We start from the raw sequence: 26297 nt of genomic DNA, 5'->3' as shown, positions 1-26297 counted from the left end.
GAAGAGGAGGAAATACAGATTTTTGCACTGTCATGTTACAGTGGTTAAAAGGAGTCTTAAATAGATGTGTTTAGTATTTGTCAGGAAAAGTTAATCTTTTCATTCTTACTGAATAAAAGCACAGGGCTCCGGAGCCAGACTACCTGTGTTCCAATCCCATCCTGCCACTCCCTAGTTTTGAGATTACGAGAGTAGCTTAATCTCCCTTTGCCTCAATTTCCTTATCTGTAAAATGGTAGGAACAATAGGGTATACCTCACAGAGTTATTGTGAGAATTATATGGTTTATATAAAGTAACTCAGGAGAGGGCCTGCACAAAGTAAATTCTACCTAAGTATTACTTCATTTTGCATGTTTGGGAATGAGAATGTTTTACTATTTGTAAATTGACATATCTGGCTTATGATAATTATAAGACTACATAGGAATATGGAAAAATGCTCATGTTTTAAATGAAACAGCAGATTAGAAAATATAATGTATATATGACTGAAATTATGTAATAATACATATACAACCAAACCTGAAAAGGAACATATAAACGTAAAATAGTTGTTTCGTGTTGACGAAATCATAGGTAACTTTTATGTTGAATATTTTCCATATTTTGTGTAATTTTGCTTTTATGTAAAATAATTATTTAAAAACAAGACACAAATGATAATATTTTCTTACTGGAAACCATTTACTTCCACTCCTTGGCATATATGGCTAATTTTACTTGCAATAAGTTACCTTTAATAGAAACTTTGAATACAGACTTCTGAAAATATCAACAAACTTTTTTCTACTTCCTTTTTAATTTTAATTTTTGAAGTTAAAAAATCTGACTATGAGAATCTATTAGTTATATAAGTTTCAAAATGAACATACTAATTGCTTTTTGGTTTCTATATCTGAAGTTCTGTTGAGAAGGAATTCTGTTCTCTTCAAGCAGGTTCCCAAAGGAACAGTTGTTGTAGCAATGGCAAAGGTATTCTTTGGTTATCCCTCTTGGGGAAAATACCCAATTCAACCAAACCAAAAAATGAGTAAATGGAAAGAAACAGTGAAGATGTGCAGTTAGGTGGACTGACAGAGAAGTAAAGCTGAATAAAAGGAGCAAAAATAGAGAAGAGGTTCAAATAGAAGAAGATCCAGACCCTCCCCTATTTCTCCAGAAATAAACATTTCCTTGTTATCATTTGTCACTGAATACTTGCCAACCATATGATTTGCTCTCAAAGTTCTGTTCACATCCTTTACCACATCTTTCAATTTAGCAAGACAAGGTAATATTCTATTTTTTATAAAATTAGGAGATAGGCTTTTATTTTTATCCTTCAGATCTCATCAAAATCAAAAGAGTATTGTTTAAAAATTATTTCTAAAGATGTATTTCTGGTAAACTTGCCAGAACTTTATGGTTAATAATGAAATGAAACCAAGGGGTGAATACAAGATTTGATCTACATTCGATTTGATTATATCACAATTCAATTTTTCTTAAACTATAATACCAACTTTTACTAGGTAATTTGCTTATAAACTCTACATGAAGTGGCCTTCTAGAGTTTAATTATATTTCTTACCTCAAGGTAACTCTTAACAGAATCTTAAAATTCTGTCTGGTAGACAGAAATGATGTTTAATTTTGTAGTCATATTGTTTAAGCCCATTAAATAACAATTATGTGACCTATTTGGATAAAGTTTAAATACTGTTAGTTTTATTTTAGTGGAAATAACTAAGAGTTATACAATAATGTTCATACAGTATTCATAGTTTAAAAAATAATTTATACTACTTACTATTTGGCCATTTTCCACGGTGTTTGTGTGCATCCGCTTTGTAATTACAAAATAAACTAACAGAGCTCTTTCTCAAGTAGTTTGCAACCAAACAAGCAAAGTCATTTTTAAATGCTTAGAAAACTGAATAATCATTGGGAAAATAGTGACAGAAATAAAAAGGAATATAGAACACAATGGAAAATTGAGATAGAATGAATGAAAAGTCTCTCTTTTATGACTATTTAGCCATTGTCTTTCAATGTGTTATTGAAATGACTATTAATTGAACATAATACTTTTACTGCAGGAAAATCCTTGAACTCATTACAAAGCACAATTATCCAAACCTCATTACTTAAAAGTAAGTAAAACTATTAAAACTGCTGATTAATATTAGGATTTTTACAGCTGTTAACAACTGGGACAAGAAATGCAGAATGATGTCAGTTCAAGAAATCTGAGATACTAAATGGAAAAAGATTCCTTTAAGTATTTAAAATTTTGTTCATAAATCTAGCTGTTTTAATCTAGGTTTAACCTATGGTTCAGCTCTTTATTCAAGCTGTAGAGTTTATAGGCAGAGTTGGTTTCTTTGGCTTCTTAACTACCAATGGTATTACTTCTAGCTATTATCATCTCTCCATCATGAATATGACATCAGAACTGTCAAAATTTCTCTAGTTTGGCTTAATTGTTCCTGTTCTTGCCAAAGACAGGCCTTAACTTAGCCATGACAAAGTAAGTGATTAATAGTAAAAGAGAGATGGAAAGTGAAATAAAGAACAGGGGCTCAAAAAATAAATGGGACAAAGAATAAGACGAGGTAAGCCAAGTCCTCTCTCCAAGAAGACTCCTGTACAGATTGGTAAAATGAAAAATTGCCTGTACACAGAAGCAATCCTTGCATTTAGGAGGAATATTAAATAAAAAAATGTACACCAAATATAAAATTATATCTATAATTTCTATCATAGTGCTGAACATCTAGCATGTATCAATGAATATCAATGAGATTAAATCACTCACCTTATCAAGCTCACTTGTCAGTTTTTTATTTTCTTCCATTAATAACACTTTTTCTCGTTCATACTGTTGTTTGAACTCATTTTCAAATTCTTCCCTTTCACTTTGACTAATACAATGCAAAATATAAAAGCAAAGAAAGGAATTGAATTAAAGGTAAAATAATGGTATCCCAGATTGGCTATTGTATCATATGCCTTATTCTGAAAAGCCACTTATATCTCAATTGCTCCAAATCCCAAACATTTCCCTTAAAATTAGGAAGTCACAATCATTTCCTTTTAATTAATAAATAGATTTGTCTGCTTAATAATATCTATTTTGTTCTTCATTTAAAAATCTGAGGAAGACATCCTGATTATGCTCACCTTATTCAGTTGTATATATGCTAGAAAGCATGGGAAAATGAGGAAGCTAGGGAAAAAGGAGGGTATAGGGACCGCAATACAATTGCTTACACTCAGCTCTAGATTGCATAGAAAATTCAACTTACATTTCCAACAGTTCTCTCAACACACTCAGCCCATCCTTCCATTACTCCTGCCTTCCTTCTTCCCTTCTTCTCTACGTACCTACCTATCTACACATACATACATACATACAATATTATAAAACTTATTTAAAACGATAGTTCTAACGGACAGAACTGATTCACCCTTAGAGGTAAACACAGTTCTAACGAACTTTTTTTTTTTTTTTTTTTTTTTATTGATTGATTGATTGCTTGATTGCTATGTTGGGTCTTCGTTTCTGTGCTAGGGCTTTCTCTAGTTGCAGCAAGCGGGGACCACTCTTCATCGCGGTGCACGGGCCTCTCACTATCGTGGCCTCTCTTGTTGCGGAGCACAGGCTCCAGATTCACAGGCTCAGTAGTTGTGGCTCACGGGTCTAGTTGCTCCACGGCATGTGGGATCTTCCCAGACCAGGGCGCGAACCCGTGTCCCCTGCATTAGCAGGCAGATTCTCAACCACTGCGCCACCAGGGAAGCCCTCTAACGAACTTTTTAAAAACCTCCAAAGGGAGGAGTCTGGGAGGCGGCGCCGCAGGGGACAGAGGGACGGACGCGCTCGAAAGGCCAGCGCAGAGGCCGCGATACTGGCGCTGCCCTGCCCGCTGCTCTTGGCCACCAGCTGCCTGGCTGCGTTCTGCGTGACGAGCGCGGCTCAGAACACCACGCTGGCCCCGAACGTGACTACACCCTCGGCTTTACCGACTACCACCAGGACAGCCCCGGTGCCGCCGCCGCTCCGCCGGGCACCACTCCCGCACCAGAAATCTGTGAAAGCCGCAACAACGGGGTTTCCTGTTTTGATGCTAATGCTGCTAACACTACCTGCTTTTGGATAAAATGCAAAGGTAAAGGCTACTGTTCAGATAATTCAACAGTTCGTGATTGCAAGGTGGTGAACAGCACAGAATTCTGTCCTGCGTCCACTGCCACGCCATTGCCAACCAATTCTACAGCTAAAACCACAACTCTGCCTTCCTCTTCTACAGCTTCCACCACAGCTACTACATCAGGTACAACTGATACCACTTTAACTCCGACTTCACAACCTGCGCGGAAGTCTACCTTTGATGCAGCCAGTTTCATTGGAGGAATTGTCCTTGTCTTGGGTGTGCAGGCTGTAATTTTCTTTCTCTATAAACTGCAAATCTAAAGAATGAAACCACCACACTGTGAACAGACTCGCTAAATTAACAAGACCTGCTGTGTAACTCACTGAAACCAAAATATTATCTTTCAAGATGTCCCACATGGAAGACGCTATTCTAGGATCTTTAATTTTTCAGAGGATGCATATAGGAGCATTGCCCTTGAAGAAAAATCAGTTAAATCATTTTGCTCAACGGGAATATTTAAACTATTCTGCACGAATCCTGGTGGCTGTCTTCTTTTATTTTAAATGTCTGCAGCTGTGGGATTATGTCCTCTCTTCTTGACGTGCCAAATGTAACTCTGTAAGTGATGGAAAACATTGTCCTGCGCAGACAACCTCATGACCCTTTTGGCAATATCAATGTAGTCATTTCAAAGCCTGAAAGCTGCATTATTTTCATCCTAACTCAGGATGTAGTTTAGCGACCAGAATTGAGAAGAACGTGCCAAATGAGCATCAATCAGGTGGATTTTGGGCTATCATTTCAAAAGTGGAATAAATTTATAAATTTAGTATCCTTAGAGTAGAATTTAGTGCTTGATAAGTTATTTTTTCTACATTAAAAAACAGATGCCACACAGGGAATTACATTCCAGATTTAAAGAAATCAATGGAAAGGATACAAAACATTAAAGTGTAGCAGGTTATTGTTCATACTTGTAAAGCACCTTATATCATTGAGAAAATAAAAAACAGTGCCTTAAAAGACAAAAAGACAAAAAAAAAAAAAAAAAAAGAAACAACAACAAAAACCTCCTAAGGGAGAAAGGGGAATCAGTTTCTGAATACTGAGTTGAAGTGCAAATAAAGAGGCTTATCTCTACAGCAGTTTGATGGAGGATGTTAGTTAGCAGCAAATGAATTTCAATGTGAAGCAGTTCTGGGTAATTTTATGATTGCTTCCAAGTCAATAAACGACATAAGTAATGGCTGATTTTAAAAATATAATCTTAAAAATCCCTTTCTCACTAAATTATTGAATATAAATTATAATTTAAATGATAACTTCTAGGAAAATAACCATCCTGTGTCCAAACAAATGTGTCCCTTTCCTTCTTATCTATAATCAAAATGTGAAATTTAGTTATGTTTAGGAATCTTTCTTGATTCAGAAGCAACTCCAAACAACAAACAACAATGAAAAAAATACAAAAAATTACAAAGAAGCATCCTTTCAGAAAAATAAGTATATGAATAAATTGAGTAAAATTTCTATATACAACCATTTTTGTTTTTTCCTATTAGCATTAAACAAAACTTAAGTCTCTCTCATACTGAAACAAAATAAACAAACTCTCCCCTAAACTCTACGTCACACTTCATTCTCCACTTTCCTTGTCTTCCCGTTCACTGGCAACCACCTTGAAATCTTGAGAGTTTGCCGTATCCACTTCCTCACTGCCTAAATTTTCCTCCCTGTGCCAAAATCTGACTTCTGCTGCCACCACCTCAAAAAAATTGTTGTCCCAAAACTCATTATTGTCCCAACTGTTATTTTATCCAATCTACTGGCTACCTTTGACAGTGTTGTCCATTCCCTCCCTCTTGAAATGTTGTCCTCCCTTGGCTTCAGTGATACCCACTTTCTTGATTTTCAGCCTACATTTAGACTGTTCAGCTGTCTTTGTGAGCCCCCCACCCCCTCTTTCCTCTGCGTAAATGCCAATGCTCCCAGGTATTCTGTCACAGGTGCTCAACTTTTTTTTTTTTTACACATTTTCCCTGAGCTATCTCATCCATTATACCACCTATTTCAATTATCATCCATTATGCTGACAAACTCTGAATCTACATCTGAAGCTTTTCTGGGCTTCAAATTGCTGACTTGATATCTCCCCAAAGTTGTCTCCCAAGCACCTCAAATTCAACATGCCCGACCCTAACAACAGAAAAACAAGTTCCCAACACCCCACGCACCTTCCCCTGCGATCATACACTCTACTTATTCTTCTCTTACTACAGGAGAAAAATGTAGCTAAGGTTGCTCTTTGCTTATGCGCCTGCTCAAGTACACTTTTCTCCTCTCTGTCCTGAATCATCTACTGGTACTTTCTATCAGATTACAAGCATGGTGTTATTTTTGAGATAAATTTCTCCTCCAGTTATTATCTCGTTGCTTTTATTATCTGCTTGCTCTTACAATTGCTCTCCTTCAAGTCTTTGGATCCATTGTGGGGTTTCTGCCCACTACTGTTCCACTGAAATTGTTCTTATCAAAGTCACCAATGACATTCATATTGTTAAACTCAACTATCAGTTATATGGTCCTCATCTTATTTGATTTAGACCTCATCTAATTTAACATGTAGACAGATTTGATATGCATTCATCATAACACCAAATTTGGACACCAAATTTGCACACCAAATTTGCCTGGTCATCCTCCTATCATTCTTACCACTCTTTCTCTCTCCACTTTGCTGTTTCTTCCTCATTTCCAAACTTCTAAAGATTGGAGTGCTCCAGGTTGCAGTCCTAGGACTTCTTTTCCATCTGTATTCGTTCACTAAGTGATCTCATATAGTCTCACCCCTTTAAATATCATGTGAATGATAAATACTCCCAGGATTTTATCTCTAGCCCTGAAATCCAGACTAGTCTGTATGATGACCTACTTGACATTTCCACCTGGATGCCTAAAAAGCACCTCAAACATAATTTGTTTAAAATGAGCTCCTGATATTCCCATCCCCAAAATGCTTCTTCTGTAGTTTTCCTCTCTAAATGGTAACTATATTCTCGTAATTGCTAAGGCCAAAAACTGTAGCATCATCCTTGATTTTTCCTCTTTCTTTCTTACCCCATATCTAGTCTATCAGCAAATATCATTATTTTTACCTTTTAAAGAAACTGGAATTCGAACATTTTTCACAGCCAATTCTGCCACCACCCTAGGCCCAATCCACCATTATCTTTGGCCTGGATGATTGCAACAGCCTTCTACATGGTTTCACTGCTTTTTCTCTTATCTAGTTCAGACTTTTCTTAATCTAGTAGTCAGAATAATCCTGTTAAAACACAAGTCAGTATTTGTCCGTTTTCCACTCAAAATCCTGCAATGCTTCCCTGCCATGGTTTAACTGAGAGTAAAAAATTGTAAGTCACTGAACATGACTTACAAAGCCTTACATGATCTGGCCCCCATTACCTCTCATATGTACCTCTCACTATTCTCTCCCCTTAAATCTGCTTCATCCACATTGGCCTCTTTTTTAGTATTATTATTTTAATAGACTTTATTTTTTAGACAGGTTTTAGGTTCATAGCAATACTGAGAGCAAAATACAGAGATTGCCCATATACTCAGAGTGGTGCATTTGTTACTATTGATGAACCTACATTTGACACATCATTATCACTAAAACGTCACAATTTACATTAGGTTGTATAATGACATATATCCCCTATTACAGTTTCATACAGAGTAGTTTCACTGCCCTAGAAATCCTCTGTACCCTGCCTATTCATCCCATCCTCCTCCCAATCCTTGCAACCACTGATCGTTTTACTATCTCCATAGTTTTGTCTTCCCATTATTTATTTATTTATTTTTTAAAACATTCTGGTCTATGGAGGATGTGTTTTTGTTTTTTTTTTAAATTTAATTTATTTATTTATTTATGGCTGTGTTGGGTCTTTGTTTCTGTGCGAGGGCTTTCTCTAGTTGTGGCAAGCGGGGGCCACTCTTCATCGCGATGCGCGGGCCTCTCACTATCGCGGTCTCTCTTGTTGCGGAGCACAGGCTCCAGACGCGCAGGCTCAGTAATTGTGGCTCACGGGCCCAGCTGCTCAGCGGCATGTGGGATCTTCCCAGACCAGGGCCCGAACCCATGTCCCCTGCATTGGCAGGCAGATTCTCAACCACTGCACCACCAGGGAAGTCCCCATTATTTTTTTTAACAGACTTCTTGTTCCTCATGTAAAATGTTCTTCTCATACATCTGTATAGATATCTCCCCCACTTTCTTCAGTCCTTACTGAGAAATCACCTTCTCAGTATAATTTTCCCTGGTTATTTCATTCATATATATATGTATATTTAAAATTTAATTTTCCCCCTTAATGCTTCATAGCCCCCATCCACTGCCTTATTTTTTGTTCTTAGAATTTATCATTACCTATATATTACCTATCCTATATCATTACCTATATATTCTGTATTTTACTTATTTCATTTACATTTTGCTTATAGTCTTTCACCACAATTAAAGGAAAGCTCCATAAGGAGAGAGAATTTTTATCTGTTCACTGTTAATGCCTCCAGGGCCTACAGCAGTGCTTTCACATAGCAGGTTCTAAAAATTTTTGCTGAACGATCAGACCAAACTGAATTAAACTTAGGCTTCCAATATAAGTTGAGAATGACAATAACATACATTCAGTTACCTAAAGCCTAGAAACTTGAGTATCACTGATAATTTCTCCTGCTTCTAATTTCTCATATCTGGTTATCATGTCATCCAGGTTCTGTCTTCTCGGTAGACCTTCTGAATCCATAAACTTCTCTCCATCTTCACTATCGTATCTAAGGTCCAGCCACCTCATCTCTCATGGCTAGATTACTATCTGCAGTCTGCTCCTTCCAATCCATTCTCTAAACAGTAGCAAAAGTGGTCTTTCAAAAATATAAATATTGATATAATCATGTAATTTTCCTTCAGTGGTCTTACGACTATTTTCCTTTCTAGTCTCATTTCTCACCACTCATCTTTCTTTTTATGCTTCCACCATAATGAACAGCTTTCATTTTCTGAATGTGCCATGCTACCCTTTTCCTCTAGATCTTGGCAAATTCTGCTAACCTTTGCCTGGACACTCTTCCACAGCTATATATTTCGTATATCTTTGGTCTTAACTCAGAAATAATTTTGTCCAAAAAACCTAGACACACCAAAGTTATCTTTTGTGCCTCTTCTACGGGTGTTCCTATACTTATCCCATTTGCTTTCCTATGATGCTGTAATATAATTTTCTGTTTACCAATCTTGACTTTGGTCTTCTTGAGAACTGGAATATGTTTATTGCCATGTATCTCCAGTCCTGGACACCGAACAGGTATTCAATAAATAATCATTAGAGGAGTAAATAACTTGATTCTTACCTCTCTCTCCTGTTTTTTTCCAATTTGTCTTTCAAAATCATAATTTCTTTGTTGAGAGCAAGTTGCTGGCCTTCTGAATCATGTAGTTCTTTCTTCAGATTTTTAATTTCATTTGCATGTATTCCTTCTCTCTTGGACAATTCTTCTTCATAAAAGATACTTTTCTTTTCCAAATCAGTCTTTAGTTTGGTTATTTCTTGCTGATGTTCTATGCTGCATACTCCTGGTGAGTAACTAATTTGTTTTTGCTATAGAAGTAATAATAAAAGATTAGTTCATCTGTAAGAATAATAAAATATTAACTAATAACTCTTTCTACAATATAAAGAACTGTTCATATAACTGAATATTATTTTTGTATATTGTTACATAAAAATAATACTTTCTTTATTCAGGCTATTAACCTTTTGCCTGCCATATGCTGCCAATATTTTTCTTTTTTTTTTTTTTGCCAATATTTTTCTAAGTGTGTATTCCTTTATTGCTGTATTTTACAGTCTTCTTCACACCAAGATTAAATATTTATCTGTATTTTCTGCTGGTACTTATATAATTATTTGTTTTACATTTAAATATCTAATTTATATATAATATTGTTGGTGTATGGAGTGAAGGAAAAATCTAACTGCATCCTATTTCTGATGTGGAACTAATAAAAGGTTATAAATACATTTGTATCTTTAAAAGATTAACTTGGGGGAGGAGTGGTAGAGCTAGAATGCACAAAAAGAAAAGGGAGAAAGAAGGCTTCTGCAGTGGTCCGGGGAGAAATGACAAAGGTCTAATCTAACATCTTTGTATCTATTCTAGAAAAAAATGATACATCTCTTCACATTTAGGTAGGGCTTTAAGAAGGGGAAATTTGGTTGAAAGACATCTTTTTAGAAATGAGGTTGAAATATACTCTTGGTATCAGTGAGAAAGGAAAATGTAATGTCCAAAGGTTCTTCCAGGTAGTAGCTAAGGTAAACAGAAGCATACAGAGGTTATGACTATAAGATTTCCTGAGTAACTTTTCTATTACTTTGTTACATGCTATTTTCCCAGGTGATCCACAATAAAACTTTTAAAACTCAAAGAACCTATAAGCTTATGTTTAGTGACAACAAGGAATCAAGATCTGGAGGACACTGTATCCTTTTTTGAAGTCAGTATTAAGGGCAGGAAAACTGGTAACAGTCCTTGATTTAAAGTCCAAAGAAAACTATGCTAGCTTTTCACATTTGAGGTCTATAATTTAAAAAAAAATAAAAAATAGGCATCAATGTGGGCCTGAGAAATGTTTCTGGGATAGTCACTGTAATGTTAACCATTTACTCAAAACTGCTTATGAAGTGCCTACCATAAGCAGGACCCAGATTTTCCAGTGGTTTCTGAGTCAGCCTGACATGCAAAGCTCGGCGGAAACTGGGAAGAGCCATGTCAAGTCATGTTGTTGCTCTTATGCAACTCCATGAAAATGGTGCCTAAATCAACATCTGCAGCACTAACCACTTACCATACTACTCTTCATTTTTCTAATCACCTAAAGCACACTTTTAGTTTGCTGTTCACTTTAGTATAGTTTGTCTGTTGGGATAGCAGTAGATGTACTAGAAGTTTCAAGCAAAAATTACCTTGAAATCAAAACCTCACAAAGATACCACCAAAAAAAGTTATAGACTCATGTCACTAATTGAGAAGAACGTAAAAAAGCCAAATAAAATGCTGAGAAACAAAATTAAACCATAGGTAAAAAAGAACAATCTACTGCAAAACAGTAAGTTTTATTACAGGTATTGAAGGTAATTTAATATTAGCAAACATTAATAACTGTGCAAAAATTAAATTAACTCCATGTGATAATCTCTGTAAGTACCCCTGCCCAAAAGTATTTGATAAAATCTAATACCAATTCCAAAATACTACCCCAAGTCCCACAAAAAAAAAAAAAGAGTTCAGTAATTCTCTTAAGAAATAACCTCTTTCAAGCTATCAGACAAAATAATACTTTCTAGTGAAACACCAGATACATCCAGGAATAATAACAACAAAAAGGATGTCTTCCATTATCTCTCTTATTTAATATCAGATTTTAGATATTCTAAGTAACATGTGACATAGTTACAAAACATGAATAGGTGAAAATCATGATCATTTCCACTTAATAAACTGTTCACTCAGAAAATGCAAATAAATCCACTGAAAAGTGTTGGAATTGATAAAGCTGAGTAAAACAACTGCATATTAGATAAATATAAATCAAACAGTACTTCTAGACAGTAGAATAAGCAATAATAGTAAAAATTTTCATTGTTAATAATAAAAAATTTTCATTTGTTTTTAATAGATCCAACAAAAATCACCAGCAACTAATACACACACAAGTAATAACAACAGTGAATAATTTGTTTGAATTATATGAAAAAACTACAAGTCTCTATAAAAGATTTAAAGAAGACAATATAGAAAAATACCAAGTACTTGAAAGGGAAGATTGAATGTACATATATTCAATGTTTCTTAAATTATCTTCCCTGTAAATTTAATTTAAAAATTTTAAATGTGGGAGGTAATACTGGGTGAGAGATGGAGACAAATGTTCTAGCACACAGGCAAAAATAAACTGGTAAAAATACCAAAGAAAATCCTGAAAAAGCACAAAGAGTAAAGAAGGAGAGAGGGTAATGTTCTTTTCAGATGTTAACATGTACTATAAATTTTTTTTTAATTTTTAAAAAAAAATTTTTTGTCTGCATTGGGTCTTTGTTGCTGCACGCGGGCTTTCTCTAGTTGCAGGGAGTGGGGTCTACTCTTTTTTTTTTTTTTTTAATTAATTAATTGATTTATTTATTTTTGGCTGTGTTGGGTCTTTGTTTCTGTGTGAGGGCTTTCTCTAGTTGCGGCAAGCGGGGGCCACTCTTCATCGCGGGCCTCTCACTGTCGCGGCCTCTCTTATTGCAGAGCACAGGCTCCAGACGCACAGGCTCAGTAGTTGTGGCTCACGGGCCTAGTTGCTCCGCGGCATGTGGGATCTTCCCAGACCAGGGCTCGAACCCGTGTCCCCTGCATTAGCAGGCAGACTCTCAACTGCTGTGCCACCAGGGAAGCCCGGGGTCTACTCTTCATTGCGGTGCTCAGGCTTCTCATTGTGGTGGCTTCTCTTGTTGCAGAGCACAGGCTCTAGGCGCGTGGGCTTCAGCAGTTGCAGCACACAGCCTCAGCAGTTGCAGCACGTGGGCCCTAGAGCACGTGGGCTTCAGTAGTTGTGGCGCGTGGGCTCAGTAGTCGTGGCGCACGGGCTTAGTTGCTCCGTGGCATGTGCGATCTTCCCAGACCAAGGATCAAACCCGTGTCCCCTGCAGTGGCAGGTGGACTTTTTTTCTTTTATAAATTTATTTATTTTTATTTATTTAATTTTGGCTGCCTTGGGTCTTCGTTGCTGCATGCGGGCTTTCTCTAGTTGCAGCAAGCAGGGGTTACTCTTTGTTGTGGTGCACGTGCTTCTCATTGCAGTGGCTTCTCTTGTTGTGGAGCACAGGCTCTAGGCACACGGGCTTCACTAGTTGTGGCATGTGAGCTCGGTAGTTATGGCTCACGAGCTCTAGAGTGCAGGCTCAGTAGTTGTGGTGCACAGGCTTAGTTGCTCCACGGCATGTGGGATCTTCCCGGACCAGGGATCAAACCCGTGTTCCCTGCGCTGGCAGGTGGATTCTTAACCACTGCGCCACCAGGGAAGTCCCTACTATAAATCTTTATTAAAGTATCAGTGTAATAGATCTCCACCCCAAAATAATTTAATTCGATATGTGAGATACTGTCAATCACTGAGGAAAGCAGTGATTAATTAACGGAATTGAAACCACAAGCTAGCAATTAAAGAAAACAATGATTCTCACATCATACCATTTAGCAAAACAAACTCCAAATGGATTAGAACTAAATATCTTTAAACCCAATAGAAACATCCAGGAAAAAGCAGAATTACATATTTAGCAAACTCTGAAAAAAGAAGGACAAGCCAAGCTTCGAAGCAATAGAAGAACTATTGAGGAAAATAAAAACAAATCATCTATAATTTAAAAAGAAACAAGACCAAAATTAAAGGGCAAATGATAAATTGGTAAAACAGTTGCAGACAAGATAAACAGTACAATTTTTACTATGCAAAGACTTTATAAGAATTGATAAGAAAAACATTAAGACTACAAAATTAAATGGGCAAATGACTTAAAGAGATAATTCACAAAGAGAAAATATGATTAATAAATGATCTACTAAGAAAGCAAGAAATGCCTCTCATACTTGCAAAAATTTGTGGCATGTATCAAGTGCCTTAAAAATGATCTGACCACTTCATTTCCAGGTATCTGTTCTAAAAGAAGTGCATAAAAGGGTCCATGGTAATTATTATACTGCAAAAGTGAAAAATAAATACAGTCAGCTTGGGGGGATTGGTTCCAGGTCTGTCCACCCTCCATTACCAAAATCTACAGTCGCTCAAGTCCCATATATAAAATGGAGTAGTATTTGCATATAACGTACTCTCAAATACTTTAAATCACCTACAAATGCTATGTATAAGTTGCCAGGGCATGGCAAGTTCGCATTTTGCCTTCTGGAATTTTCTCCCCCACACCACCCCAAACAATGGGCTCTCTGTATCTACAGACATGGAAACTGCGGATATGAAGGGCCAAGTGTATTTAACAGTAGGAAACTGGCTAAGTGGATATTCTTCTATAATCATTAAAATTATGTTTGTGACAATCACATAATAATGAAACAGAGAAAAAGCTTATATCACACTCTCAAGTGAAACATAAGGGTTAAGGGTTGACTTGTGTCCCTCCAAAATTCATATGTTGAAGCACTAAACACCAGTACCTCAGAATGTGACCATATTTAGAACCAGGGCTTTAAATACTGCATGATCTGACTTATGTGTGGAATCTAAAAAAGTCAAACTCTCAGAAGCAGAGAGTAGAACAGTGGTTGCGAAGGGCTGAGGGGGTAGGGGAAATGGGGAAATGTTGGTCAAAAGGCACAAATTTCAGATATGTAGGATAAATAAATTCTAGAGATCTTATGTGAAGCAGGATAACTACAGTTAACAATACTGTACTGCATACTGGAAATTTGCTAAGAGAGTGGATCTTAAGTATTCTTAGCCAAAAAAAAAAGGAAGGAAGGAAGGAAGGGAGAGAGGTAGGGAGGGAGATGGGGAAGGTAGAAGGAAGGAGGTAACTGAGGTGATAGACACGTTAATTAGCTTGATTGTGGTAAACATTTCACGATGTATACATATATCTAAATATCAGGTTTTACATCTTAAATACATACAATTTTAAATTGTCATTTGTACTTCAAAAAGCCTGAAAAAAATGAAAATAAAAATAGGGTCTTCACAGAGGTAATCAACTTAAAATGAGGTCATCAGTGTAGGCCCTAATCCAATATGACTGTATCCTTATAAATAGAAGAAATTTAGACACAGAATCACGCACACATTGAGAACATCATATGAAGATTAAAGCAGAAATCAGGGTGATACATCTACAAACCAAGGAACGCTAAACACTGCCAGCAAACCATCAGAAGCCAACTCTGCAAACACCTTGATTTCAGATTTCTACTGCCATAATTGAGACAATAAATTCCTGTTTTTTAAGCCACCCAGTTTGTGGGTATTTGTAACAACTGCCCTAGCAAACTAATACAACGGGGTAAAAAAACTCCTGTGGTATATGATTGCAACAATTGGAAAGTACTTTTTTTTAAAAAACAGCCTTTCTCAAGTAAAGTCAATAGGGGAGAGGGGAGGTATATCTAACAGGGAGGAGAGGGCCCAGTGGAAGGAAGCACCATGGAAGGAAAGATACCCACAGGAAGTTATATCTAAGTTGAGACCTGCGTAGAATATGGCTGGCAACATGTACAAAAGTCTAGATACTAGAGAAAACCTGATGTATGAGCAGGAAAACCCAAATAGTAAGTTAAAATCTCGAACAGCAAGGACCTCATAAGGTAAAAGCTATGTTACAAAGTTTGAGCCTCTTCTGAAAAGCAAAGTGGTATCATGAAAGGATTTTAAGCACAAAACTAAAAGACTTTAAAACTACTATTCTGACTACAATATGAAGAACAAATTTTTTTCAACTAGGGGGAAAAAAACCCCAGGAAAACCAGACAGAACATTACATATTTATCCAGACAAGAAATGATAGCTGTATTAATGTTTAAAAAATAAAATATTAACCAAAAAAACAGCTTTACTAAGATATAATTCACATACCATACTATTGACCCATTTAAAGTGAACAACTCAGTAGTTTTTGGTGTACTACATTAATTATTTTAAAGTGGTAAAACATATATAACAAAAAATTGCCATTTTAACCATTTTAAATGTACAATTCAGTGGTATTACATTCACAATGTTGTGCAACCATCAACACTGTAATTTCTAAAACTTTTTCATCTTCTCAAAGAGAATTCTGTAACCATTAAGGAATAAACACCCCATTACCCCCTCTACCCTGCCCCTGGTAATCTCTATTCCACTTTCTATCTCAATGAATTTGCCTATTCTAGATATTTCATATAAGTAGAATCATATAATATTTGTCCCCTTTTGTCTAGCTTCTTTCACTTAGCATAATGTTCTCAATATTCATCCATGTTGCAGGATGTATCAGACCTTCACCCCATTTATGGTTGAATAATATTCCATTATATGTACTTGCCACATTTTGTTTATCTGTTGATGAACACTTGGGTTGTTTATACCTTTTTGGCCATTTTACTAATGTTTTAATGAACACTGGTGTACAAGAGTCTGTTTGAAGTCCCTGCTTACAATTCTTTTGGGTATATAACTAGGAGTTGAATTACTCGGTCATATGGTAATTCTACGTTTACTTTTATTGAGGAATCACCAATTGTTTTCACATTCCTGCGAGCACTTATTTTGCTTTTGTTTTTAATTTTAGCCATCTTAGTAGGTATGAAGTGGTATCTTGTGGTTTTAACTTCATTTCCCTAATAATTAATGATGCTGAACATCTTTTCATGTGCTTATTGGCTACTAATATATCTTCTTTGGAGAAATGTGTATGCAAGTTATTGCCCATTTTTTGATTGGGCAGTTTATCTTTTCTGTTAAGTTGTAGGAGTTCGTTATAAATTCTGGATATCAAACCCTTATCAGATATTTGATTTACAAATGATTTCTTCCATTCTTTAGGTTATCTTTTCATTTTCTTAAAAATGTCCTTTGATGCAATACAAATAAGTTTTTATTAAGATGAAGTCTAATTTATCCATTTTTTGTTTTGTTGCTTATGCTTTCTGTGACTTAAGAATCTACTTCCAAACCCAAGGTCATGAAGATTTACCCCAATGTTTTCTTCTAAGAGTTTTATGGTTGTAGCTCTTACATGTAAGTTGTTGATCCATTTTGAGTTAATTTTTTAATATGGTGTAAGGTAGGGGTCCAAATTCATTTGTTTGCATGCAGAAATCCAGCTGTCTGGCACATGAGTTGAAGGAACTATTCTTTCCATACTGAACAGATTTAGTACTTATGTGTACCTATGTCAAAAATCAATTGTGGCTATAGATACGTGAGTTTATTTCTGGACTCTTAATTCTATCCCAGTGGTCTATATTCTTATGCCAGTGTCATATTCTTTTTATTACTGTGATTTTGTAATAAGTTTTGAAATTGGGAAGTGTGGGTCTTCTAACTTTGGCCTTCTTTTTCAAGCTTTTTGGCTATTTGGGGCAATTCCACATGAATTTGAGGCTCATATTTTCCATTTCTGCAAAAGGGGCTGTTGATAATAGGGATCAAATTGAACCTGTACATCACTTTTGGTAAAACTACATCTGAACAATACTAAGTCTTCTTATTCATAAACATGGGATATCTTTTCTTTATTTTAGGGAACCTTTAATTTCTTTCAGCAATGTTTTATAATTTTCAGTGCACAACATTCTTGGTTAATTTTATTCCAAGGCATTCTTTTAGATGCTATTGTAACTATAATTGCTTTCTTAATTTCATTGTGGATTGTTCATTGCTGACATAAGGAACACAACTAATTACTATATGTTGATCGTGCAACCCTGCGGTTGTTTGTTTTCTTATTGAGTTTTAAGAATTCTTTGAATATTTGGATAACAGTTTTGTCTCACATATGTCTGCATTTTCCTGCAGTCTGTGCCTCGTCTTTTCATTCTTGGCCGTGACTTTCATAGTCCAGAAAATTTCAATTTCAGTGAGATCTAGCATAGTAATTCTTTATTTCATGGATTGTGCCTTTGGTGCTGAAAGTAAAAAGTCATCACCATACCAAAGATTATCTAGGTTTCTCCTACGTTATCGTCTAGGAGTGTTAATAGTTTTGTGTTTTACATCTAGGTCTGTGATCCATTTTGAGTTAATTTTTGTGAAGGGTGTAAGTTCTGTGTCTAGATTCAATTTTCTTTTTTTTTTTTGCATTGATGTCTAGTTCTTCTAACACTATTTGTTAAAAAGTACATCTTTGCTCCATTGTATTGTCTTTGCTTTCTTGTCAAAGATGATTTATCTGTATAGGCTCTTGCCAATACCATACTGTCTTGATTGTTGCAGTTTTATATAAGTCTTGAAGTCAGTATTCCAGCTATGTTTTTTTCCTTCACTGTTGTGTTGGCCATTCGGGTCTTCGCCTCTCCATATAAACTTTAGGCTTAGTTTGTTGATACCCACAAAAGAAGTTGCTGCAATTCTGACTTGTACTGCATTAAATCTGTAGTTGAAGATGGGAAGAACTGACATCTTATAAGATACCTAATACGGAGTCTTCCTACCCATGAACATGGAATGTCTCTCCATATACTTAGTTCTTCTTTGATTTCTTTCATCAGAGTTTTATAGTTTCCCCCATACAGATCTTATGCATATTTTGGTATATTTATACTTCAATATGTCATTTTTGTGGGTGCTAATGTTAATAGTACTGAGTTTTAAATTTCAAATTCCACTTATTCATGGTTGGTATGACTGACCATACCAACCAAAGTGACTGACTTTTGTGTATTAATCTTGTACCTGCAGTCTTGCTATAAATGCCTTACTAGTTCCAGGAGTTTTTTTGTTAATTTTTTTGATTCTCTACATAGACAATCATATCATCTGCTAACCAAGACAGTTTTATGTCATCTTTCCCAATCTGTATACTTCTTTTTTGTTTTCTTGTCTTATTGCATTAGCTAAGACATACAGCATGATGTTGAAAAGCAGTAGTGAGAGGAAAAATCCTTGCTTTGTTCTTGATCTGAATGAAAAAGCTTCAAGATTCTCGCCATTAAGTATGATGTTACTTTAGGTTTTTTGATAGGTATTCTTTATCAAGTTTAGGAAGTTCCCCTCTATTCCTAGTTTACTGAGTTTTTATCATGAATGAGCATTAGAGTTTGTCAGATGCTTTTTCTGTATCTACTGATACAGTCATGTGCTTTTTATCACATCAATGATGCATTACATTAATTGACTTCCAAATGCTGAACCAGCCTTGTGTACATGGGATGAAATCCCATTTGGTTGTGGTGTATAATTCTTTTTATATATTGTTGGATTCAATTTGTTAATATTTTTTGAGGACTTTTGCACCTATGTCTATGAGGCTTTCTACATTGGTCTGTAGCATTCTTTTCTTGTAAAGTCTTTGTCTGGTTTTGGTATTAGCATAATTCTTGCATCATAGAATGAGTTAAGAAGTATTTCCTCTATTTCTATCTTCTGAAAGCAACTGTAGAGAATTGTCATGATTTCTTCCTTAAATGTCTGGTAGAATTCACCAGTGAATACATCTGGGCCTGGTGCTTTCTGTTCTGGAAGATTATTAATTATTGATTCAATTTCTTTAACAGACAGAGCCGTTTCAGATTATTTATTTCTCCTTGGTTAGTTATGGGAGCTGTGTCTTTGAAGGAATTGGTCCATTTCATCTAGGTTATCAAATTTGTAGGCAAAGAATTAATTGTTCATAGTATTCCTTTATTAGCCTTTTCATGTACATGGGTTGCATACTGATGTCCTGCCTTTCATTTCTGATATTAGTAGCGTCCTGTCTCTCTTTTCTGTTTTTCTTTGTATTTGTGTTTTACTTTACAATCAAAGGTTTAAAGATATAGCAGAGAGTACAGCAGGCAAAACACAGATTAAGCATATTCTGTGCAAAAATATTTACCACAGAAAAGAGAAGAAAAATTTTAAAAGAATTATAGTGTGAAGGTAATTATAAATATATGAAATAATATAAACTATATTGATAGGTAATTCCCCTTCTTTTCAAGTTTCCAAGGGAATTATTAAATTTATATAAGGTATTCAAACTTGTAAGTTTGAAAATCTGTTTGAAAGACATTTTTACTGGAAAAATATAAGTGACCAAATTGTCTCAAATCAACAATAAAATAAAGCACTGAGAAGCTACTATGTAGTAACAAAGAATGTGTTACAAGAGAATTTTTTCAGATTTCAAGGAAGAGTTTATTTCTATGAGCACAGAGAAAAAAAGAAAGCTTTACTCTACTTTATATAAAATTAAGATAAGCCTGAAACAAAACCTGATCAAAACACCAAATAATAAAACCAGACTCATCTCAATATATTGATACATTTAACAGTAAAAATTGTTAATAAGAAGTTAACATTTGAAATCCACTGCTGTATTGAAATTCAGTTATTTATATGAGCAACTGATTACCAGAATGTAAGAACAGTTTCATACTAGAAAACTTGTGAATATGATTTCTTTCAAAAATAGATAAAGGGACCCCTTTTTTTCTTAATTAGCCTGGATAGAGGCTCATCGATTTCATTGATCTTTTTAATGTTTTCTTTTTTTTTCTTTTTAATTAATTAATTTATTTATTTTTAGCTGTGTTGGGTCTTCGTTTCTGTGCGAGGGCTTTCTCTAGTTGCGGCAAGCGGGGGCCACTCTTCATTGCGGTGCGCGGGCCTCTCACTATCACGGCCTCTCTTGTTGCGGAGCACAGGCTCCAGACGCGCAGGCTCAGTAGTTGTGGCTCACGGGCCCAGTTGCTCCACAGCATGTGGGATCTTCCCAGACCAGGGTTCGAACCCGTGTCCCCTGCATTGGCAGGCAGATTCTCAACCACTGCGCCACCAGGGAAGCCCTCATTGATCTTTTTAAAGAATAAGCTTTGGTTTCAATGATTTTTCTCTACTGGTTTCCTGTTTTCAATTTGATGGATTTCTGCTCTAATTATTATTATTTTTCTTCTGTTTACTTTAGATTTAATTTGCTCTTCTCTTTCTAGTATTCTAAGGTGGAAGCTAAAACGATTAATCTTAGATCTTTCTTCTTTTCTAATATATGCATTCAATGCCACAAGTTTCCCTCTAAGCACTGCTTTCACTGTATCTGACAAATTTTGACAACTTGTGTTTTCCTTTTCATTTAGTTCAAAATATTTTTAAGTTTCTCATGAGACATTTTCTTTGGCTTATGTGTTTTTTATAAGGGTGGTGCCTTAATTCCAAGTATTTTGGAATTTCCAGCTATCTTTTTGTTACTGACATCTAGTCTAATTCCACTGTGGTCTGAGAGCAGACAATGTATGATTCCTGTTCTTTTAAATTTGTTAAGGATTTCTTAAGGTTTGTCTTATGGCCCAGAATGTGGTCTATCTTGGTGGATGTTCCATGTAAGCTTGAGAAGAATGTGTATTCTGCTGTTGTTGGGTGAAGCAGTATATAGATGTCCCTACATCCGTTTGATTGATGATGGATGTTGAGTTCAACTATGTCCTTACTGATTTTTTTGCCTGCTGGATCTGTCCATTTCTGATAAAGGGGTGCTGAAGTTCCCAACTATGACAGTGAATTCATCTCTTTTTCTCTGCACTTCTGTCGGTTTTTGCCTCATGCATTTTGATGCTATGTTGTTACACGCATACACATTAAGTATGCTACATCTTCTTGGTGAACAGCAATGCCCTTCTTTACTTCCAAAAACTTTCCTTACTCCAAATTCCACCCTGTCTGAAATTAATATAGCTACTTCCACTTTCTTTTGATAAGTGTTATCATGGGCTATCTTTCTCCATCCACTTACAGGCATACCTTGGGGATATTGTGGGTTCAGTTCCAGACTACTGCAAAAAGGCGAATATTGCAATAAGGTGCGTCACATGAATTTTTTGATTTCCCAGTGCATATAAAGGTTGTATTCACACTATACTCAGTTTATTAACTGTGCAATAGCGTTATGTCTAAAAAAATGTACACACCTTAATTTTAAAAATAATTTATTGCTAAAAATGCTAACCATCATCTGAGCCTTTAGCGAGTTGCAATCTTCTTGCAATAGTAACATCAAAGATCAATAATCACAGATCACCACAACAAATATAATAATGAAGAAATTTGAAATACTGTGAGAATTACCAAAATGTGACATAAAATCATGAAGTGAACAAACGCTATTGGAAAAATGGTGCTGACAGACTTGCTTGATGCAGGTTGCCACAAACCTTCAATTTGTAATATCTGCAAAGTACAATACAGCAAAGCACAATAAAACAAGGTATGCCTGTACTCTTAATCTAGACACTTGGCGTCTGTATCCACAAATTCTGCATCCATGGATACGGAGGGCTGACTGTACTACACCATTTTATATAAGGGAATTGAGCATGTGCAGATTTTGGTATCCATGGGGTGCGGAGAGGGCATGGAACCAACGCCCCATGGATACTGAGGAACAACTATATGTGCCTCTACACCTAAAGTGGGCTTTTTAGACAACATATAGTTAGATACTGTTTTTTGATCCAATCTGACATAATCTGTTTTGTAATTGGTATACTTAAGACCACTGACATCCTAAATGATTGTTGATGTTTTTTGATTAATATCTATTATATTTGCTACTGCTTTCTATTTATTGCTCCTTTCTTTGTATCTATTTTTGTCTTCCATACCTTTTCTGTCTTTTGCAGGGTTTTTTTCCCCTTGTTTTTGGCCACGCCGTGCGGCATGCGGGATCTCAGTCCCTGACCAGGGATTGAACCCATGCCCCCTGCATTTGAAGCACATAGTCTCAACCACAGAACTGCCAGGGAAGTCCCTGTCTTTTGTGGTTTTAATTAAGCATTTTATATGATCCAATTTTCTCCCCATTCTGAGCATATCAGTTGAACTCCTTTTTTAAGTGGCCATTCTACAGTTTGCAATACCCATTTATAACCAATCCAAGTCCAGTTTCAAATAACACTCTACCACTTCATGAATAGTGCAAGTACCATAAAATGAAATAATCCTAATTCCTGCCTCCTATCCCTTGTATAATTGCTGTCATTCATTTCAGTTATACATAAGCATACATAAGCATATTTATATATACATGTAATCAGACATAAGCATATATATAAGTATAATTGAATACATTGTTGCTATTATTTTGAACATTTCATCTATTAGATTAAGAATAAGAAAAATAAAAGCTTTTATTTATTTTACCTTCATGTATTCCTTCTCTGATGCTCTTTCTTTCTTTATGTAGATCTGAGTTTCTGACCTATATCATTTTCCTTCTCTCTGGAGAACTTCTTTTAACATTTCTTGCATGGAAGGTTTACTGGCAACAAATTCCCTCAAATCTTTGTCTCAGAAAGTCTTTATTTCTCCTTCACTTTTGAAAGATAATTTCTCAAAGTACACAATTCTAGGTGGGTAGGTTTTTTTTCTCAACACTTTAAATATTTCACTCCACTCTCTTCTTGTTTGCATGGGTCTGAGGAAAAGTCAAATGTAATTCTTACCTTATATTTTCTACAGGTAAGGTATTTTTTTACCTCTGACTGCTTTCAGGATTTTTATCTTTATCTATAGTTTGAAAATGGCATGTCTAGGTGTAATTTTTTGGGTATTTATCCTGTTTGGTGTTCTTTGAGCTTCCTGGATCTGTGGTTTAGTGTCTGACATTAATTTGGGGGAAATTTTCAGTCATTATTGTTTCAAATGGTTCTTCTGTTCCTTTCTCTGTTCACCTTTTAGTGTTCCCATTATACGTATGGTACAACTTTTGTAAATGTTCCACAATACTTGGATATTCTTTTCTGTTTTTTCACTTTTTTCTCTTTGCTTTTCAGTTTTGGCAGTCCTATTTTGATATCCTCAAGCTCAGAGATTCTTTCTTCAGCTGTATCCAGTGTACTAATAAGCTCATAAAGGGCATTCTTCATTCTGTTACAATATTTTTCATGTCTAGCATTTCTTTTTGGTTCTTTCTTAGAATTTACATCTCTCTGCTTACATTGCCCATTTATTTTTCCATGCTTTCTACTTTTTCATTAAAGTCCTTAGCATATCAATCACAGTTGTTTTCAATTCCTGGCCTGATAATTTCAACATCCCTGAGTCTGGTTGTGATGTTTGCTCTATTCTGTGTTTTTTGCCTTTCAGCATGTCTTGTAATTTTTTGTTGATAGGTGAACATGATGTACTGGGTAAAAGGAACTGCTGTAAATAGGCTATTAGTAATGTGGTCGCAAGCTGTGGGGGGAGGGGAAGCGTTCTATAGTCCTAAGATTGGATATCAGTATGTTACTGAGCCTGTGCTTCTGGACTGTGAACTTAAGACAACCTTGTCAGTTTTTCTCCCCCACTTACCTGTTTTGACAGGGTGACTAGAGTGGGCTGGGGCTGAATATTTCCCTTCCCTCAAGTCAGTTAGGTCTGATAAAACCCCAGCAAGTTAGATTCTGGTTGAAGAATCAAAATTGAAGAATTCAAAATTGTTACTCCTATTGTTAGTACAAGGGGATTTTTCTCTGATATTCACTGTGAAAACCTGGTAGAGCTCCAGGATGTAAAACTGATGAAACTGTCAGGGCTCCCCAGTGATGAGGCTCCCCTGGAGTTTTTATCTCTCAAACTTGTCCACACTGAGCCTCTAGCAATTTTTCAATAACAGTTCAGGTCTCCCTACACTGGTACTGATTTCCTACAAGGGTTCCTGATCTCATAAGTTGTGATTCTCTCTATTTGCCTGTCACTCTCTCCAGTCTGGAGGACAGCAGTTGGCTCTGTGATATTACTTCCCTTACAGATCTAAGAAGAGTTGTTGATTTTTCAATTTGTTCAGCTTTTTACTTGTTGTTAGAACAAAGTGGTGACTTCTGAAGTTCTTATATACTGGATTGGAAACTGGTAGCATTCTTTGGAGTGTTTAAATATAGGATCCTGTGATCTGAAAATAGAGATAGTTTTACTTCTTCTTTTCCAGTTTGGATGCCTTCTATTTCCTTTTCTTATCTAATTCCTTTGGCTAGAACTGCCAGCATAATGTTAATTGCAGTGGTGAAAATGGGCATCCTTGTCTCATTCCTAAACTCAGGGAAAAAATTTTCAGTCATTCACCATTAAGTATGATGTTAGCTATGGGTTTTTCATAAATGCCTTTGATCATGTTGAGTATATTCCCTTCTGTTTCTAGTTTTCTGAGAGTTTTTATCATGAAAGGATGTTGAATTTTGTGAAATGACTTATGCGTATCAATTAAGATGATCATGTGGTTCCCCCCTCCCTTTGGTTCTTTTAATGTGATGTATTACATTGATTTATTTTCTTACATTCAACCACCCTTGCATTCCTGGGATAAACCCCACTTTGCCATGGTTTATAATCCTTTTAATATGGCTTTGGATTTGGTTTGCTGGTGTTTTGTTAAGAATTCATACGTCTATATTTGTTAGGAATACTGGTCTGTAATTTCCTTTTCTTGTGATATTATTCATATGGCTTTGGTATTACGGCAATGCTGGCCTTATGGAATGAGTTAGGAAGTGTTCCCTATTCTTGTATTCTGTGGAAGAGTTTAAGAGGAATTGGTGTTAATTCTTCCTTAAAAGTTTGGTTCAGTTCACTAGTGAAGCCATCCGGTCCTGGGCTTTACTTTGTCAGGAGGTTTCTTATTACCAATTCAATCTCTTTGCCTGTTGTAAGTCTGTTGAGACTTTCTATTTTGTCTTGCATTTAGGTAATTTGTGTGCTTCTTGATCTGTCCATTTCATCTAGATTATTTATTTTGTTGATATAGAGTTGTTTATAGTATTCTTTTATAATCCTTTTGCTTTCTGATGATAGGTATTAATATCCACTTTCATTTCTGATGTTAGTTATTTGTTTCTTCCCTTCCTCCCTCTCTCTGTCAGTCTAGCTAAAGGTTTGTCAATTTTGTTGATCTCTCAAAGAATCAACTTTGGTTTCATTCCCTTTATTATTATTATTCTGTTCTCATTTTATTGAACACTGCTCTAATCCTTATTATTTCCTTCCATCTGCTAGCTTTGTTTCCTTTGCTCCTTTTTTCTAGTTCTGTAAGATATAAAGTTAGGTTACTGATTTGAGATCTTTCTTCCTTTTTAATATAGGCATTTACAGCTATAAATTTGCCTCTGAGCACTGCCTCCATTGCATCCCATGTAGTATTTTCATTTGATTAATCTATAGGTATTTTCTAATTTGCCTTGTGATTTCTTCATTGACCCACTGGTCGGTTAAGAGTGTCTTATTTCATTTCCACATTTTTTTTAACATTCCAGTTTTCCTTATGCTATTGATTTCTAGCTTCATTCCATTGTGATTGGAGTAGATACTTTGTGTGATCTCAATCTTTTTACATTTATTGAGATTTATTTTGTGGTCTAACATCTGGTCTATCCTGGAGAATGTATCAAT

At 35.7% G+C, this 26297-nt stretch overlaps 1 protein-coding gene and 1 pseudogene across 7 annotated transcripts in view; one reads left to right on the top strand and one right to left on the bottom strand.

Moving 5' to 3' along the window:
- Window positions 1-26297, bottom strand: part of CDC42BPA (CDC42 binding protein kinase alpha) — a 320607-nt gene that overhangs the window by 84977 nt on the left and 209333 nt on the right. For all 7 annotated transcript variants that reach the window (XM_068541725.1, XM_068541720.1, XM_068541719.1 and 4 more), the window contains 2 exons: window positions 9560-9807; window positions 2800-2905 (listed from right to left, as the gene is read on the bottom strand). In XM_068541725.1, the coding sequence (XP_068397826.1) occupies window positions 2800-2905; window positions 9560-9807 (354 nt within the window). The remainder of the gene's footprint in view (window positions 1-2799; window positions 2906-9559; window positions 9808-26297) is intronic.
- On the top strand, window positions 2914-4516 carry LOC137761805 (sialomucin core protein 24 pseudogene; annotated as a pseudogene).

The sequence above is a fragment of the Eschrichtius robustus genome, chromosome 3, assembly GCF_028021215.1.
Source record: "Eschrichtius robustus isolate mEscRob2 chromosome 3, mEscRob2.pri, whole genome shotgun sequence".
In the NCBI taxonomy this organism is placed as follows: domain Eukaryota; kingdom Metazoa; phylum Chordata; class Mammalia; order Artiodactyla; family Eschrichtiidae; genus Eschrichtius; species Eschrichtius robustus.
The sequence above is the reverse complement of the archived record's forward strand: the minus strand, read 5'-3'. Positions and strand labels throughout refer to the sequence as shown.